The 16427-nt window shown below is 35.5% G+C and overlaps 1 protein-coding gene across 1 annotated transcript in view; it reads right to left on the minus strand.

Moving 5' to 3' along the window:
• Positions 1-16427, minus strand: part of LOC135471921 (voltage-dependent calcium channel subunit alpha-2/delta-2-like) — a 45548-nt gene that overhangs the window by 5663 nt on the left and 23458 nt on the right. Inside the window, exons 16-35 of the mRNA XM_064751362.1 lie at positions 12950-13006; positions 12160-12237; positions 11755-11829; positions 11401-11472; positions 10525-10596; positions 9721-9782; positions 9398-9468; positions 8835-8883; positions 8075-8163; positions 7491-7590; positions 4713-4775; positions 4246-4346; positions 3811-3906; positions 3376-3533; positions 2963-3036; positions 2021-2102; positions 1570-1631; positions 1404-1430; positions 874-902; positions 270-465 (exon numbers count right to left, since the gene is read on the minus strand). Coding sequence (XP_064607432.1) covers positions 270-465; positions 874-902; positions 1404-1430; positions 1570-1631; positions 2021-2102; positions 2963-3036; positions 3376-3533; positions 3811-3906; positions 4246-4346; positions 4713-4775; positions 7491-7590; positions 8075-8163; positions 8835-8883; positions 9398-9468; positions 9721-9782; positions 10525-10596; positions 11401-11472; positions 11755-11829; positions 12160-12237; positions 12950-13006 — 1613 coding nt within the window. The remainder of the gene's footprint in view (positions 1-269; positions 466-873; positions 903-1403; positions 1431-1569; positions 1632-2020; positions 2103-2962; positions 3037-3375; positions 3534-3810; positions 3907-4245; positions 4347-4712; positions 4776-7490; positions 7591-8074; positions 8164-8834; positions 8884-9397; positions 9469-9720; positions 9783-10524; positions 10597-11400; positions 11473-11754; positions 11830-12159; positions 12238-12949; positions 13007-16427) is intronic.

Genomic DNA, 16427 nt, shown 5'->3' on the forward strand with positions numbered 1-16427 from the left:
CTGTAATTCACCTAACAATGCATCTGTAAAATACATCTTCAGAAGCACATACAGGTTTTAAATAGTACTTTTGAAACCACTTAAGTTATTCAGATAAGAAAATAATCAAAATGCTCAAAAAAAAAAAAAAAATGTGAAAAAACCTTAACTTTACGTGAAATACAGTAAGCATTCTTTCTATCAGTCTGAGAGGAACCGAATGTCTGCCTGGAATGTGAATCAAAGGTCACAGCCTGCGTGCACACCATGCATGTGATAATAGCACCTACCTGGTGCAGTTCTCGCAGTAGATGCTGCTAACAGTAACCTTCATGTCTGGGACGAAGTAATAGTGGGTCTCCACCTTGGTGCAGCTATGGTTGGTGGGAGTGTCCTCCGAGAACGGACTGCAGTCTGTTTCAGTCCCTTCATCCTCCTCATCATCTGTGACAGTGTTGTAGGGCACATCCGCTTGTTGGGCATAAGCTGCAATGAAGAGCTCAGCAGGTTAGTATAGCAGATACTTGTTTAGTCATAAATACTTAAGACCACTGTAGATTCTCTGCAGGAAAAACAACTCTGTAGTAGCATTTTCTTAAGGGAATAAATCTAATTATCACCCAATATCTTTAAGATCTACATAAACAATACAATACTGCATAGCTCAAATGACTGCAAATGGAAAATTACTTGTTTACAAATTCCACTGGTCTTGGAAAACTTAAGTATGGGTCAACGACAACAAAAAGGGTTCTCAATCACAGCTAGGTGAAAATGTCTGGAAACTTTTTAAACTTAACCGGCCCACACTGATACAGTGTATACTGTATACAAAAAGATGATACAGTGTATACAAAAAGATAACCTGACATTCTATCTTTATTGGATTATTACCTGTGCTCGAGGAAGGCCCGAATAACCAGCTGAGGAACAACAAAGAAATAAAGAAAAATATGTTTAAACTTTATGTATAAAGTACAATCAACCATATTCCGTAGCATTTCCCATCCCATCACTTCAATTATAACGATGCTCCAGTATTAAGGAGAATTTAACAAAATGATGATATGATATGCTAGGGGTGATTTATCATGAAAAAAATCTTTATTTTCTGGCAGACTGCACATTAAACTTTCAATTACCCTATTTCCTCAACATTTTTGCATATGAAAGAGCAACATTCAGTGCAATTTTTGCTTATTTTTTAACTTAATTTTGGAGATAAAACAACATTGGTTGCATTGGTCAGTTTTAGGGTTTCACAAAAAGTATAATTTTATCAATCAACACAATAACGCCTTCAGAATATGCTTGAATAAACACCTTGCAAACACGTGAAAAGGTTGAAGAATTACAGTAATTTTCAGATGAAATATCCCTTTTTTCCCTATTAGTCTCCCTCCAAAAAATGATGAAAGACTTACTTGTACAGGTTGAAATTGATGTAAGCCCTGTTAAAAAGAAAAGCAAAATTATTGTTCCTCACAAACATGTTTACAAATTACATTTCAGAAATTGTGAAATTACATTTTATGTATCAAAATCTGTAATTCATTTGTCAATCCAGCTAAGGCTGTATGATACACATACCATGTTATCTGAGAAGACCACCAGTTCACACTGAGAAATTCATACAGCATGGAAAATGTCGGCTGAAATAAACAAATGTAAAGGTGTAAACTTACATAACATGTATTTAGGCCTTGACTAAATGAATAAACCAGTGTACAATAGTGAAGTACTTTCAGATAAAATACATCCATTATTTGACAAAACACTAACCTTTCACATGCCAACAAATTATAAACTAGGGAAACCGTGCCACTGTTGTCCTATGTTCTCCAAAATATTTGTAACAACATGACAAAGTCTATCTCCTACTTACATGTGACATAGAGCCTGCTTTGATTCAACAAAATAATCAATTACATATTTATGACAAATGAAAGTTATGTGAGACTGTGAAACTGGTTTTACAACCACAATTTCTAAAAATTTATACTCAGACAAATACAACGCACTTGGCGAAGAGAGTGCTTACAATTCTAAGAGAGCGCAGTCCGGCAATAGAGCTCTTCTTCTGCTGATCTGGACATGATGCTTGATAATCATAGCGGGTTTTACTGTGAAATGTACAAAAACAGAAATGTATGACTTCAGGATAGTGCATTTATTTTAAAAAGGGCATTTAATCTATGTGGTTAAACATCATTTGGGAACTACTCTGTTCACAGCTGGCTTCGTGGGTGCACCTAAAGCACATTACTAGCTTTGGGCCACTGACATTATGATCACTGCTATAAAATGCAAAAATACGTGGAGCACCATCAGGCTTCTCTGTTCCCTAATAACTGCCTCCAATCTGAGTATATAACATAAGAGACACTTTTTAACTTTCTTTTTCTATCAATGTGAAGGATGAATCTTGGTCATGATACTGCAGCTAGTTTAAAAGTTTCTCTGGGGATGACTTTACCATATAATTATTGACTTGAAGGTCATTATTTAAAGAATGAAAACAATGCTAATTGTTATGCCCAAAAAAGAGAAAAAAAATTAAATGTTTTGCCTACTATAAAATGAAAACATTTGTTGCCAGTGATCCTACAGTAAGGGCATAATTCAATGAAAGTTGTTTTCCTTATGTAGGGCCATCATTTACAAAGTATTTGTTAATTGAAACTTGGTTTACATGACAGCATAAGACTCCACTTAACAACTCAACTGAATTATTGCACTGAGTTGAAAGTTCTCGTACATGTATAGTATAAGTAATGACAAAACTCCGCTGAAGTTGCACTCCAGTCACTATGACTATTCTCTACAAGCTCAAAGTCCTTTAGCCATCAGCAAGAGGGACCACTTCTGTAAGACACTTTTGGGTTGAGTCAAGTTTTAACCTCTCATACATAGCAAGCTTAAAACATATTAGCTCTCAAATTCAGTTAAGTTCTGCAACAATTCAATTTTATATGTTACTTACCTGTCATAGAAAGTACTGTCGTTCACCAATGGATACATAAGTGCATTGTCAACTGTCCCCAAAAAGTGCCCCACCTGTGAAATACAATACAGAAATGTATCTTAATCAAACCTTTAAAGTATGGTTTGTCAGAAAAAAGCTATACTGTGTTTTCAATTCTATAATATATTGTTTCCAGTGGTGGGGTGATATGGAGTTTTTTACCCTAATTCCCCAACCATTTCGCATATGAAAGAGCAAATTTCAATGAAATTTATGCACATTTATAAATAGATTTTGGAGACACACTGGTTGGATTTTTCAGAATATGCTTGAATAAACACCTTGAAAACATGAGAAATAATTGAAAAATTACAGTATATTGTATCAACAGGTGTATTCTTTCATTACATTCTTATATTCTGCCACCATACCTGAGCATATTTATCCTCCTGGTTTGTTGCGATGACAAATCCTCCATCATCCAATAGGTAACAAACCATTCTATCAGAATCATTACAGGTATATCCATTCATGCTGATGTCAGACATGAAGCTCAGTAACTTACTGTGTTCCATCTTTAAACCCATCACTGTAAGTGGAGAAATAACACATGACAGTTTAAAAAAAGATGTCTAGGATTGCTATACATATACTTCAGTTTTGGAGCAAAGAGATAAAAACTCACTATTATCTCGTACATCAGGAGCCAAATTTTACATTAAGACCTCTTCGACAAGGCCTGGAGTCATGACAAGACATAATAATATGCGAGAATTAAGTACCCAGGAAAGATAAACATTGTGCAAAATATACCAAAATATTAACCATTTTTGACATCCCAAACATCTTCCAATGTGAACACTTACCTGCAGGTTTGTAGGTGTTCCCAGCATGTGTTTTGATGGAAATAGCCTTAACCATGGTCACATCAGGTACTATTGTGTCATTGCCATCAATCATGCCTGCATAATGAAAAAACATATCCATGTCACTAGAGGGCATACGTACCAATATAAACAATGAGTTGTTTATGTACATCGTCCATGTCCGAGGCAGAAGGTACATGTAATATATCCACAAGTATCAAGAGCCGATCTGATTCAAAATTTCCTTAGTCTATGTCAGGGATGCACATATTGTGGCTGAAAAATGCATGAAACTAGCTGATTTTTTTTTGAATTTTTTTTTTTCATAACCCACTCTAAGATTCCTCATAAATCCTGTTGCCTTTTGCATATTAAATCTGAGTTATGAAGTTTTGCGATAGCTGACATGTACACTGTAGTCAGAGGATTACTAACCATCTGGAGGAGCAATGAAGATGAAGTCATCTGTTTCCAGCGCTCGCTTGTAGTAAGGTGTTCTTGAGGTGTCTCTCTCGTCCATCAGTAATTCTGCAGCTCTGTGGAACAAGCAAAGTGGTCATAAATTACCTGCAATGTTCACCTTCAAATTTCACCATTTTCTTCAGTAAGATGCAGAATAATGCACATTCTCATGGCAAATCCAATTAACGAGTACCCAAAACCTGAAAAATTGCTAAAGATCCCAATATTCCAGGTTCAGCATCCTTTTCATATTAACACCTGTGTTTTCACTTTGCATTTATTGGATTCACAGTTATATTGATCAGAGTCTTGTTAATTTATGTACATTTCTACAGTATTACGATATATACAGTGTAATTAAAAAATCTTATCCCAAATCTCCAGATCTTAGTAAGAGGCCCAATTTGAAAGCTGTTTTCGACATGGTGATAAAAACTTACTCTTGGGGATAGAACCTTGTTAAGCCACTGTCAGTTCCCAGGAATACAGCCCGCACTCCTTTCCTTCAACATACAAACACATACCATGTCCACTGCGGTCACAATGATCCAACCAACAATGTATAATGGTGGATTTTTACACACATATGTAGAGGACTAGCCAGAAAGAAGTTAAAATTTGTATTTTACTCTTTTCATCTCAATTAAGGTTACAGATAATTATGTTAATACATATGACTGTTTCATGTGTGAAAAGAAACTTTACTTTATTGAGCTATATAATGGACACACATGTGGCCCCAACACCATGCAATAGATTCAAACCAGAGCAAGAGTGGAGGTCACAGGTCAAAGGTTAAAAGTCATAAAATAACAAGGAGTCCAGCACAAGTTGAGTGTTGCCGCCACCAATGACCAAGTACAAATGCCAGAAGCAGGAATGCCAAATTGCAGCATCAAGTCATAGAATAACACGTTACCCATTTAAAATAGTAAGTTTCCTTATTGCCATGCCCAAGCATGTTAAATTTACCCCAAAAAAGGGAAGACATGAATGAAATAGATATCAACAACTTATGCCTGTTCATTTGAAACCATGGTGTACATACCTGTACATCTATAAGTCAAACCAGATAAAAATAATGGTCTCTAAATAACTACTTTGCTATTCAAATTAACCACATACCAAAGAACACGTCAGTAATTTTATCAATGAGCTGGTATGATTATTAATTAAGCAAGGCCATGTCTAAGTAGTACATTGTTATGATTTATTGGAGCAGAGGAATGAGAAAACTTGAAAGCTACATGTACACTAGAGGAAGAAATCTACAAGGGTAATAAAAAACATGCCCAGAACCATCACAATGCCAGAGTGATAGAGAAGAAGAGAAGAGAAAAAAGAAGAAAAATACAAAATGTTAGGTTAATTCATCATGACATGTTTAGTTATCTCTGCACGTCTCCTCCAGAGGAGACACAATAATACCACCATATGTCCTAGCTTTGTAGACGTCTGAAAAGTCTTACCCTTCCCTAAAAAAAGACAGACATAACATCAAAGTATGTAACAACAGAAATAAAGTTTAAAAACAGAAAAGAAAACAAAGAAAACAGAAACAGATATGAAAAAAATTATTATCTATTTTGAAGAATATTTCACTTAAATGGTAGCAATCAAGTTTATGCATAGTGGAAACAGGGTTCATCACAACTCCACAAGACCTGGTGAGGTACCAGAGTATATACCTTTTATAAAACTGCAGCAAACCCACCAAAAGCTGGATTTGGTCAGGACTAAGAAAGGGTCCATATCAGGAAACAAGAACATTTACTATCAGTTACAAGAAATGGAATTACCAATGTTATTAACATTTGGAAAGTCACCATTCTCCACAGACCCTTAACTGATAACTAAATATTTAGTTTTGGCATTTTTGCCAAAAACACGCTTATGGACCCCTTGCCAAGCCTCAACATGGAGGCCTTTAGGCCTTTCCATGTCCCATATATTAGCTGGTGTTCTGCCATGTTTGTTACAAATATTACTTGGTCGCCCCTTGAAAAATAGTGGCCATCACTAATTACTGCTTGAGGACACACACAAATAAAAGCAAACAAACCAGTACAAATAAAGTGAAAATAGGTTATGATAAGCATCTAAAGGCAGTGTAAAAGTGTCTACCATACACAGGATTATACACAGGATTGATTAATGTTATGTGCACAACTGCCCTCAGCTTCTAAATTTAGCTTGCCACTATTTACATATGCTAAGTTCAGGGCCTGCTGTGTGCCTCTACCTTAGAATGTTCCAGAATACGCTCAGTTCGGTGCCTGTTTGTTTACATCAAGTGTTCAGGAATTTTCTTATTCTAGACAATTCCATCAGGCTATACAAGACCTATGAAAGCAGGTCAAAGGAAGAGAACAGAGAATTATTGAGAGTTTTGGATGCTTTCGCTGTGTATTACTTTAGTAGGCCTTTTGTGCTGAATTTTGGTGTCTTTATAGCCTCTGGCTTTGTTATATCCTATCTCCACCGAGCACTTGTTCAGTCTGAACTTGTATATTTAATTTGTGCTCTTGTGTACACAGTGCTTATTAGTACACGGACCCTGTCTGTGGAATTTTGTGTATATTTCGTCACACACTCAGTTATACTGTGGATTTTCCCTCTTATTTCTGCACTTATGCCTGTATGGTTTTCCGCATTTTGGAATATATGCGTCCGTTTGGACACCGTTGTACATGAAAGTACTTTAGTATTTGTATAGATACTGCTATCTTTTCTTGTTAAACTTAAGTACTTTAGTATTTGTAAAAGTCTTGTTATCTGTTCTTGTTAAACGTAATAAATTGTTGTAAAATAAAATCTGCTGGTTTTGGTTACTTTTTTGTGCGGCTAAACTGTCATGTATTTCGAACAAGCCATCTCTTTATAATACAGACAGTTTGGGTCGTAACAATTAAGCACGCACATTCTTGTCCCTTGTGACTTTATAGTGTTCAATAGCCTTAACAACACAAAAGAAAAATATCCCTGCATGTTCAACTCTAACACACACATCTATCTCCACAGCAATAGAAGCGGCCGACAATGACTTCAGCACACACACACAGTCAAAGAGACAAACATATGAACCAGAGGCTCACTCAGCACAGGTAACACTTGATACCCAGACATAATCCACTTTCCATACCTAAGAGCCTTACCTTTCCATAACAATGACTTTTACTGATAAATCTAAATCTAAATATGTAAGTTAATACACTTACCACGATTGTGCGAAATTTCCTTTCAACAGCTGCTCAACGTCATTGAACTTCTTGCTAATATCTGCATCCCAGAACAAATGCTGCAACAGGTCATCATCCCCTGAAAGAAATGCATAGAGGGTGCTTTACCACAAAATCTGGACACTAGTCAGGTCAGATGAGCATCTACTGCACAGTTTTAATCCATTTTTAAGAATCTTTCTGAGAAGCACAGCACGCTTCATTACTGAGTGCTTTATTACTGTCTGTGGGGCTATGCTGTAATGTGGTCAATACATGTGGAATCAATTTTTTTTTCTTTTTGTAGGTGATTTCTTGTAAATTTATTTGCCTCCAAAAATGCTCTTTTGTGGTAAAATTTTTATGTCATTTACGGTAAGTTACTCCTTTTGCCTTATTCTGACAGTTTTATTCATCTGAGGAAGGTGTTTTGAGGTAAGCAGGGAAAGCAGGATGATACTGGTGTATTGATGGTATACTGGAAAAAGTTTCAACACCAAAGAAAATATGTTATAACGTCTGTCCCTGGAAAACTTTTAAGGCAAATTTTAATACATTAGGGCAAGGTTCAAAGGTGTACTTACATTGGACAGATCCACGACTGTTGAGTAGGTCCTGTAGCATCCCTGTTACATCACTCCGATTACCCTTGGTGTAGTTCACATAATAATCTCTGAAGAAGACACAAAACACATGCAGTGGAGGATTCAAAAAACAAAGATGTATATGAGACTGATATGAATACAGTTACCATTATAATACTGTCTGAAATAGCCATCAATAATGGTGTATTGAGCAGACCAATATGATTTATTTATTTATTTATTTGATTGGTGTTCCCTGATATACTGAAACATTTTTCAATATTTAGTTTTCATGCCAGTCGTCAGGCTTATGGGTGGAGGAAACTGGAGTACCTGGAGAAAACCACCACCCTTAGCTAGGTACTTGACAAACATCATAACTTAAAGCCACAGCTGAAGCAGCAAGTCATATTCCAAAACACAACATCATTGGTAAAGGACCTCATAGTCAGTTAGTCGGAGCTTTGACTGGATCAGCTAGGGAGAGCTCTTAGCTCACACTGAAACAAGTATATAATACTTTTAGTGCTGCGCCCAAATACATGTACATGTTGCAGTAACCGTTGATAGTGATAACTCAATATCTGCCCTGAGTGAAAAGACAAGATAAAGTTTTTGTTTACCTGAACTTATACAGTTCAAAGGTCTGTTCTAAGACAAATAAGGTGATTTGCGATTTCTGTTATTTTTTGTATATTGCATATTTCAAACGAGAGCTCTCAAAACAACAGTCACATAAAACACTTGATCATGGACTTACTTCATGGCTACTAAAGATGTGTCTTTGATATCCTCCAAGATCTTAAAACCTGTGAAGACATAGGAATAATATCACATGATCACACATTTTATTGGAGCAACTCTGAACCAGCAAGGCCTAATCTAACAAAACAAACAATGGGTAAAATTGGAGATTTGAGGAAATTAACATACATATAGTCTAAACCTGAGGAAACTGGAATTGTGTAAATAGTAAATCAAACTTGACAAAACCTGGAGGTAAACAACAAATTGACCCTAAAAGAATTCCTAAAAGATCAGCTGCTGCAGTTTAAATAATGAACGCTTTACTGCTTTTATTTATTGGTATGTACACTTTATTTCACTCAAAATTACGCTTATTTTAAGCAATAAATTCTGATTTAATTAATCCAACTTAAAGGGCCACTTAAGATGGGTTTTTTTTCAAGAATGAAAACATCATTAACTGAAAAAATTAAGTGTTGGCATGAAAAGTAGCATTTTAAAACCATTTTAACACACTTCTGAAAGTCCATTTTTACAAACCAAACTTTAGGTGAAATTTTGTAAATGATGACCAACCTTCATCCTCTGAGTACTTATCCTCCACCACTGGATAGACCTCTGCGTACTCTGGTATAACAAGCCCTAAGCTGTGGGAGGTAAACATTATACACATCCAGATGATTACCCTTTCCAAGTTGATAAACTAAATCTACTATCACTATAAAGCTTTCTGTTTTGAAGTATATACTAAATATTTACTTCCCAGATTACATGTATATAAGAAAAACCTGTTTACAACTCTTTGATGAGTGTTAATGGGCAGTACTCAAGAATTTTTCACATGTCGGTTTATTGATAGAGGAATTAAAGTATGCAAGATGAAAACATGAAAACCTTACCTGAAATCACTATTATTAATGCTGGTGAAAAAATAGGTTCTGTTGACTTCAATGATGTGTTTCTATCAAATGCAAAGAAGTGAAAGAATACACTTGTGTTACTTAAGTATGGCAGTGGATGTAAATGATATAATCCCTAAAACTGATGAAACATAGAAAGGTTGACAAGAAAACCACCCTACTGATTATTGAGAGGTTTCAAGGCTGCATGTACAATACAGTGAACAAAATGATAAATGCATTTATGTATCAATAAAGTACCCTACTCAAAGTTTAAAAAGCATACCAAGATATTATACATGTACACGAATCTAAAAGTAAGCAGAAAATGCCCCAATCAAAAAAATTGAGTACGAGAGACAAGACATCATGTTTCTTCATGTAAAATGGCTTATCCCACATAGACCTCACAGAAATTCCAGATTGCCAGAGGATTAACAGAGTTAACAAGCAAGTAAAAAATATGGCTTTGGCCATTTACCCTAATTCTTCAACCTTTTCATCAACCTGTTATCAAAACACCTCTGTATTTTGAAACATTCTGAGAACAAATTGTATGTAGAGAACAATTTGCACAGTTTTATGAAGTCTGCTTCTTAAATCACACCATCAACAAATCATTTTTAGCGTCATTTTCATAATAATTGTTTGCATAAATTTCACTGATGAAAGTGCTTTAGTGGTTGAAAAGGTTGAAGATTTACAGTAGATTTAACTCCTCTTCCAAAATAAATATAGTTGTTTTAGTTATCGTCATTGCTTTCAACATCTGAATTGTAAAGATAATGTATGTGTGTGTCTCACCTGATCAACCTGAACAAGAAAGGTACTGATGTCTTCGTGGCCCTCTTCCCCACTTATCATCCTTCGTCGCAACTGCAACCAAACAATTTTGTACAACCATTAATTCTAGAAATATTTATTTGCTTCATGTGATTAGCATTTTTGAATGAATGGTACTCGCATAAAACTTGCTGCATGTAACTTACATGTTAATGTATAGTGCTCTACTGATGCATGGGGATTACAAGAATGACTATACTCATAAGTATTTATATCCTACATGTAGATTGTTTTAGGCAACATAGCCCTGCAACAAACACCATAAGCTATACTGTATGCTTCCGCGTTTGCTGTAGAAATTTATTTTTAGGTCCAGTAAATAACAAAGATGGAGATGTTGGTGGTGATAGCACCATAACCTGTACAAAACTTCCTCGATTAGCAAAATTTTCAGGCGGTCTCGTGAACATGCATCAAATAGGCCTAGTAGCGATGCTGTACTTATGCAGGTTGTGTCTTGTCTGCAGACTACAGTCTGTATTTTCATAACACATCATTTTCATAACACATAATGACATGAACATCATTTTCATGACACACAATGACATGAACATCACTTTCATGACACACAATGACACGAACATCACATTCATAACACACAATGACATGAACATCATTTTCATGACACACAATGACATGAACATCATTTTCATGACACAATGACATGAACATCACTTTCATGACACAATGACATGAACATCATTGACATGAACATCATTTTCATGACACAATGACATGAACATCATTTTCATGACACAATGACATGAACATCATTTTCATGACACACAATGACATGAACATCATTTTCATGACACAATAGCAAGTGTATAAATGTACCTCTTCCTTGTCTTCTGTCTCGTATTCCAAATCCAGGAAGTCCACGTTTGGAGGGTCCTGGAGCCAGCCATTCTACAAAAGAAAACAGTTAAACCACACTAAAATCAATTATACTACACTAAAGGCAAATTCAAAGAATATAATCCAACAGAAGTTATACAATAACATAAAATTATTCCAAGCCTTGGATACTCCACATGTACAGGTATAATGTCTTCAAAACTGGTGCCTGGTTGATGCTATTAAATGTCTTCTTCAACAAGTTACAGTTTAAAGATTAACTGACTTAAAAGTTAAAGTTCATAGTTAAACTTCAGAGCCTTTATTAGGTTGGCGTTGTACAGTTTAACAAACCTGAGCTTTGAGATCTGGGTGGAATATGATGTAACCATTCTGGTTGATGGCAAAGGAATACCCATTTGGTGTCAGCTGCAACACATAACCACATCAATAAAATCTAATAAAAATACTGGGACAAGTGCTGTAGGGGTGCAATGAAAATTAAAGGTATTTTATAATGCTATACACTTGAAAATCCCTAATGAATGGAAATACAGAAAATAGAAAAAGAACAGTGGATATTTACTTATTTTATTGCAATCATGTTGCCTCACAATCCCATCCCACATTGAACTACATGTATCTCAATGCATCACATTCACTAATGCACAAGTTACCTGTGTTAAATGCTACAAATACTTCGTGAGGCAAATCAGAGCGAAAGCTCATGACTGGACTAGAGAAAATCCCACTGTTTACCTTCTCCATTGGTGTTGCTTCCATTAACCGGCGAGTTGTGACGTCCACACCCATCACACCCAATATAGTTTGGTTACTCTGTCAAAGAGAGATCAATACGCACTACATAACAAACTCATGGAATCTACCGTCAACTTCAACACGTTTACCCCTGTGAGGCTGACAGAGCTTCACTGAAACTGTGACCTCTAGGCACAAGAGTACCGTTAAGGGAAAAGGAGGAGTATCAATCTAGCATTCTAAGCATTTGTTCCTATCTCAAAATTTACATTCATAACCATGATGATAGGTAGAAATTTTAGTCCAGATTCAGATCTACAGAAAAGTTGAACATACATCATTATCATAAAAATGTGTAACAGTCTATGCGCCTGTTTTAAGAAGCAGCCATAAGTTTGGCATACTTTAAATGTTCTAATTTTTGGGACAGATATTAGTAGTGTTGAAAGCAGAATATTACATTTCTTTAACAGCCTTTGGGAAAAGAAAAGATATGAGTATGGTCTAACTATAAAAAAAGAAAAGAGAAAAAAGAATCTCAATACTCCTGCTACAATTACATACATATTGGATAAAATGATCAGACCAGGTGTCCCAAAAATTAGAAGAGTTAGGGTAACATCCATGAACACATATATTAATATACATAGGTCGCCATGGTAAAAACCTTGACGTTGCATTGTGACAATTTTATAAAACTGGCTTCAGGTGAGTGAAAAGAGAAAATGATAACACAATAAACAAACAAAATTTGCAGCAGCAGACTGCTGGCAACCTGCTGCCCACTTACTGCATCCACCGACTTGTTATACACTGGTAACGTAACAGTTGTCATCATGCCTAATCCCTACACAAAGAAAAGAGGAGATATGAGATAGGATATGGCAATCACAAGGTTTGGTCCTTTCATGAATTATTTTACTTATTACACTTTAATAGGGTATCCAAATTTATCTCTCATAAATTTTTATTCTCAGTGAAGAAAGATTTAGACAATCCACATAACAGCAATAAGCTTTTCTTTTTAATAAATATCAAACTTGTTTTATTTTCATAGATAAAAAAAAACGATGAGCATGGACTACATTGTACAAATTTAGTTCAATTATGGTTTATAAATTATCACAGAAAAAGTAAAAGAAAAGACTGATAAGAAGCCATGGCAATACTTTCACTTTTAGTTACACTTGTATTAGACATATATGTTATCGTATTGACACATGCAAATTATGTATACCTGAAGAGACTAGTCAATAAAGCAAAATTAATTATTAAAGAAGTATTAAAAATTGCTTGTTAAACATGTGTTTGTTGGTCATGAGAAATTTTACAAACAATATATATGTATATATACCACAACAATTCAGCATCTTCGTGCAATGTTACCATGGTGACAGTTAGTGCAAAGAGCGAAGAGTTACACCAGCAAAGGGGAAGTAACACTGGTTCACCACCACAACAAATCAGCACTGTGTGGAAACAGAAAAGGATAATAAACCAGAACTCTACATAACCAAACAACACCAACATAATCTTCAATCCATCAAAGAAAGCAAAAATGTAAATATATCACAATGAACCACAGCACTACATTCATGACATCTCATTAAAATAACAAGGCATTCAGAGAATCCCACCAGCGCACCTGCTATAGCAGTAAACTAGACATTGGAGTAAAAATATAGATAAAAGTTGTGAAGTGTTGTGGTGGTAAAGATGTCATTGTGAGGGAGTTGATGCACAAAACTAAGGCAGTGGTCTTTAATATGCAAATTGTGAACTGCATGAGGCAATCCCTGAACAATTCCAATGCTGTGAATGTCTGAGCAAACGTCGAACTATGGTAGTAAAATAAATTCATTGTGGGGCGTTCAAGTACGAACTCGCTGAAGTGGTTTTTGATATGCAAATCGCTTCCCATTGCTATCCATATACTATGGGTGGCCACTGCAGCCCTCTGAATGGATGACCAAATACTCAGGTGACAACAGACACTGTCTTTGTGGATGGTTTAATATTCCGTCACAATATAGGAAGGAACATGCATCAGCCAGTGTCAGGCTCCTGGTACTAACACGGACGTGGAAAGATTTCCACAGGTACTGTGTATACCAGATAAATTGGTATATACCAAGGTAAACTCTTACACTAAATAAATCTGGTCAAGTATCTAGAGAGACAAAAAGCTTATCTAGATAAGTGATTGCATAAGAAACTGTAGCTCTACAAGATAAGCTTGTAGAAATCCGTGTTTACAGGAGAACAGAATGAAGTCAATCTAAATGTGTGCATGATGTTCACAATACGGGAAAACGGTAAAATTTAAAGAGGAACCCAATACTATTCTTACTCTCCTACATGTAGGTAGGCATGTGCATAAAAATTGTAGCCCAACATAAAACTCTTCTTGATTACAAAAAAGGGAGCACTGCATTACCTTGTTCTGTATTCATATGCTAAACAGTACAAAACCAGAAACGCAATGAATATAGATATCTGTTACAACAAAATAAATTGTAAGTGGAAATGTGGTGAAAACTGCGGAGTTGAATAACCATTAGCGCTTCATCAGGCCTTTATAAAGGCCTTCCAAGCGTGCCAAAAGGGGCTCCCTACGGACCACTCCGTACATCAAGAAAACATAATTTCTCTTTAATTCGTTCCTCAACTGAGAGAAATTACATAAATTGTTGCCCTGCATAGAGGCTTAATTTCTAGAGAACATATTTACTACAAAACACAAACTGAAGTTTATATAATTGGTAAATTTTGGATTGAAAGTCTATCAATAAAAATCATTGACAAATATGAACCAATAAAACAGTTCAACCTTCCATCAGTAGGCCCTTTGTAGATGTAGATAGGTGAAAAGAAATATAAAAAAGAACACAAACAAAACATAACTTTCTATCACTGTATGTTGGAGATCCAAGTATTTTTGCCGTTATAAAGGAGCCAAAAACAAGGGATTAACCTGTCATCTAAGAGTGTGCCTTTACACACCATACCTTAAACTAGGGAGCAAAAAAAAAAAAGCCTAACCTTAAATCCATGTATGACAGCCCAATATACAAGAACTAAAAAAAAAACCTTAACCTTCCAGCCGAGTATGTGCAGTTACACACCATACCTAAGACTAGAGAGCTAAACAAAAAAGTCTAACCTTCAATCAATGAATGAGAGCTCATTACATATGCACAGGAGCTAAAAGCAAAAGCTTAAAGAGATACTTTGGTGTCAAAACATTTATGTCTTAAACCAAGGTGAATTGATAAAGACTGGGATAGTCTGAAATGCTTTCCTAAATTGTGAAAATATTGCAGCAAATTAAAACCGATATTGTAAGTTTCGTCAGAGTATAGGGGAACAAAACATTTCTCTCCCTTCCACTTTGCCTGGTGTGACATCACCTACGAACACATGGCGTCATCAATCGCTGACGAATACCCACAAATGATGTTGCCCTATCAAATGTTCATCCCAGCATAAATGCCTTACTCAACGTCACATCTGCCTGATTCGATGTCATACTGGGAATAATATCATGTCACATCAGGAAAATTTTACGGACTCAGCCAAAGATTTTGTTCTTCAAGGAATATTCAGTTATATGGGTTAAATAGTGTAATTCATCAAAATCCTATTGAAACATGGCAGGCTTACTCCAAAGGATTTCTTTCATATCACTGTAATATTTCTACACAATTTGTGTTCTGAGTGGTACTTTAACCTGAGAGCCCATCATTCAGGAGATACAAAAAAAAAACATGTTTAACTGTACACCAACACCGATACTTTCCCCCCTCTCATAATACCTCGCCTGACTTCGTAATGGCGAGCTAAAAAAATCAACAAATTATGCATATTGTTTAAACACAAAAGAAATCATTCAAACAAAACAACATACGCTAAACAGTTGAAAAGACAAATAATTTCAAAAAAAAAAGAACCACATCAATGCACACTAAGTATATCATACAAAACATGCATACACTGAAATAAGCTTTGACTTTCTCTTTTCCATCGACAAATAGAAAAACAGAAGAACAAAATACAAGCTGTTTGGACATTTGGAAACTATTACTTGGTCAATCTGATACCTGACAACAAGAACACACATTTTCTACCAACTAAAAAGGTGAGAGAAAGCTCCAATTCTTCTAACACAAACTACATGTGGTAACAAATTTCCACTGGATTGCTAATATCATCTGATTATTCAGAAATGTGATAATAACTGAATTTTCTTTTCAAATCTAAAATTCATA

This window comes from Liolophura sinensis, chromosome 7 (genome assembly GCF_032854445.1).
Source record: "Liolophura sinensis isolate JHLJ2023 chromosome 7, CUHK_Ljap_v2, whole genome shotgun sequence".
NCBI classification, from domain to species: domain Eukaryota; kingdom Metazoa; phylum Mollusca; class Polyplacophora; order Chitonida; family Chitonidae; genus Liolophura; species Liolophura sinensis.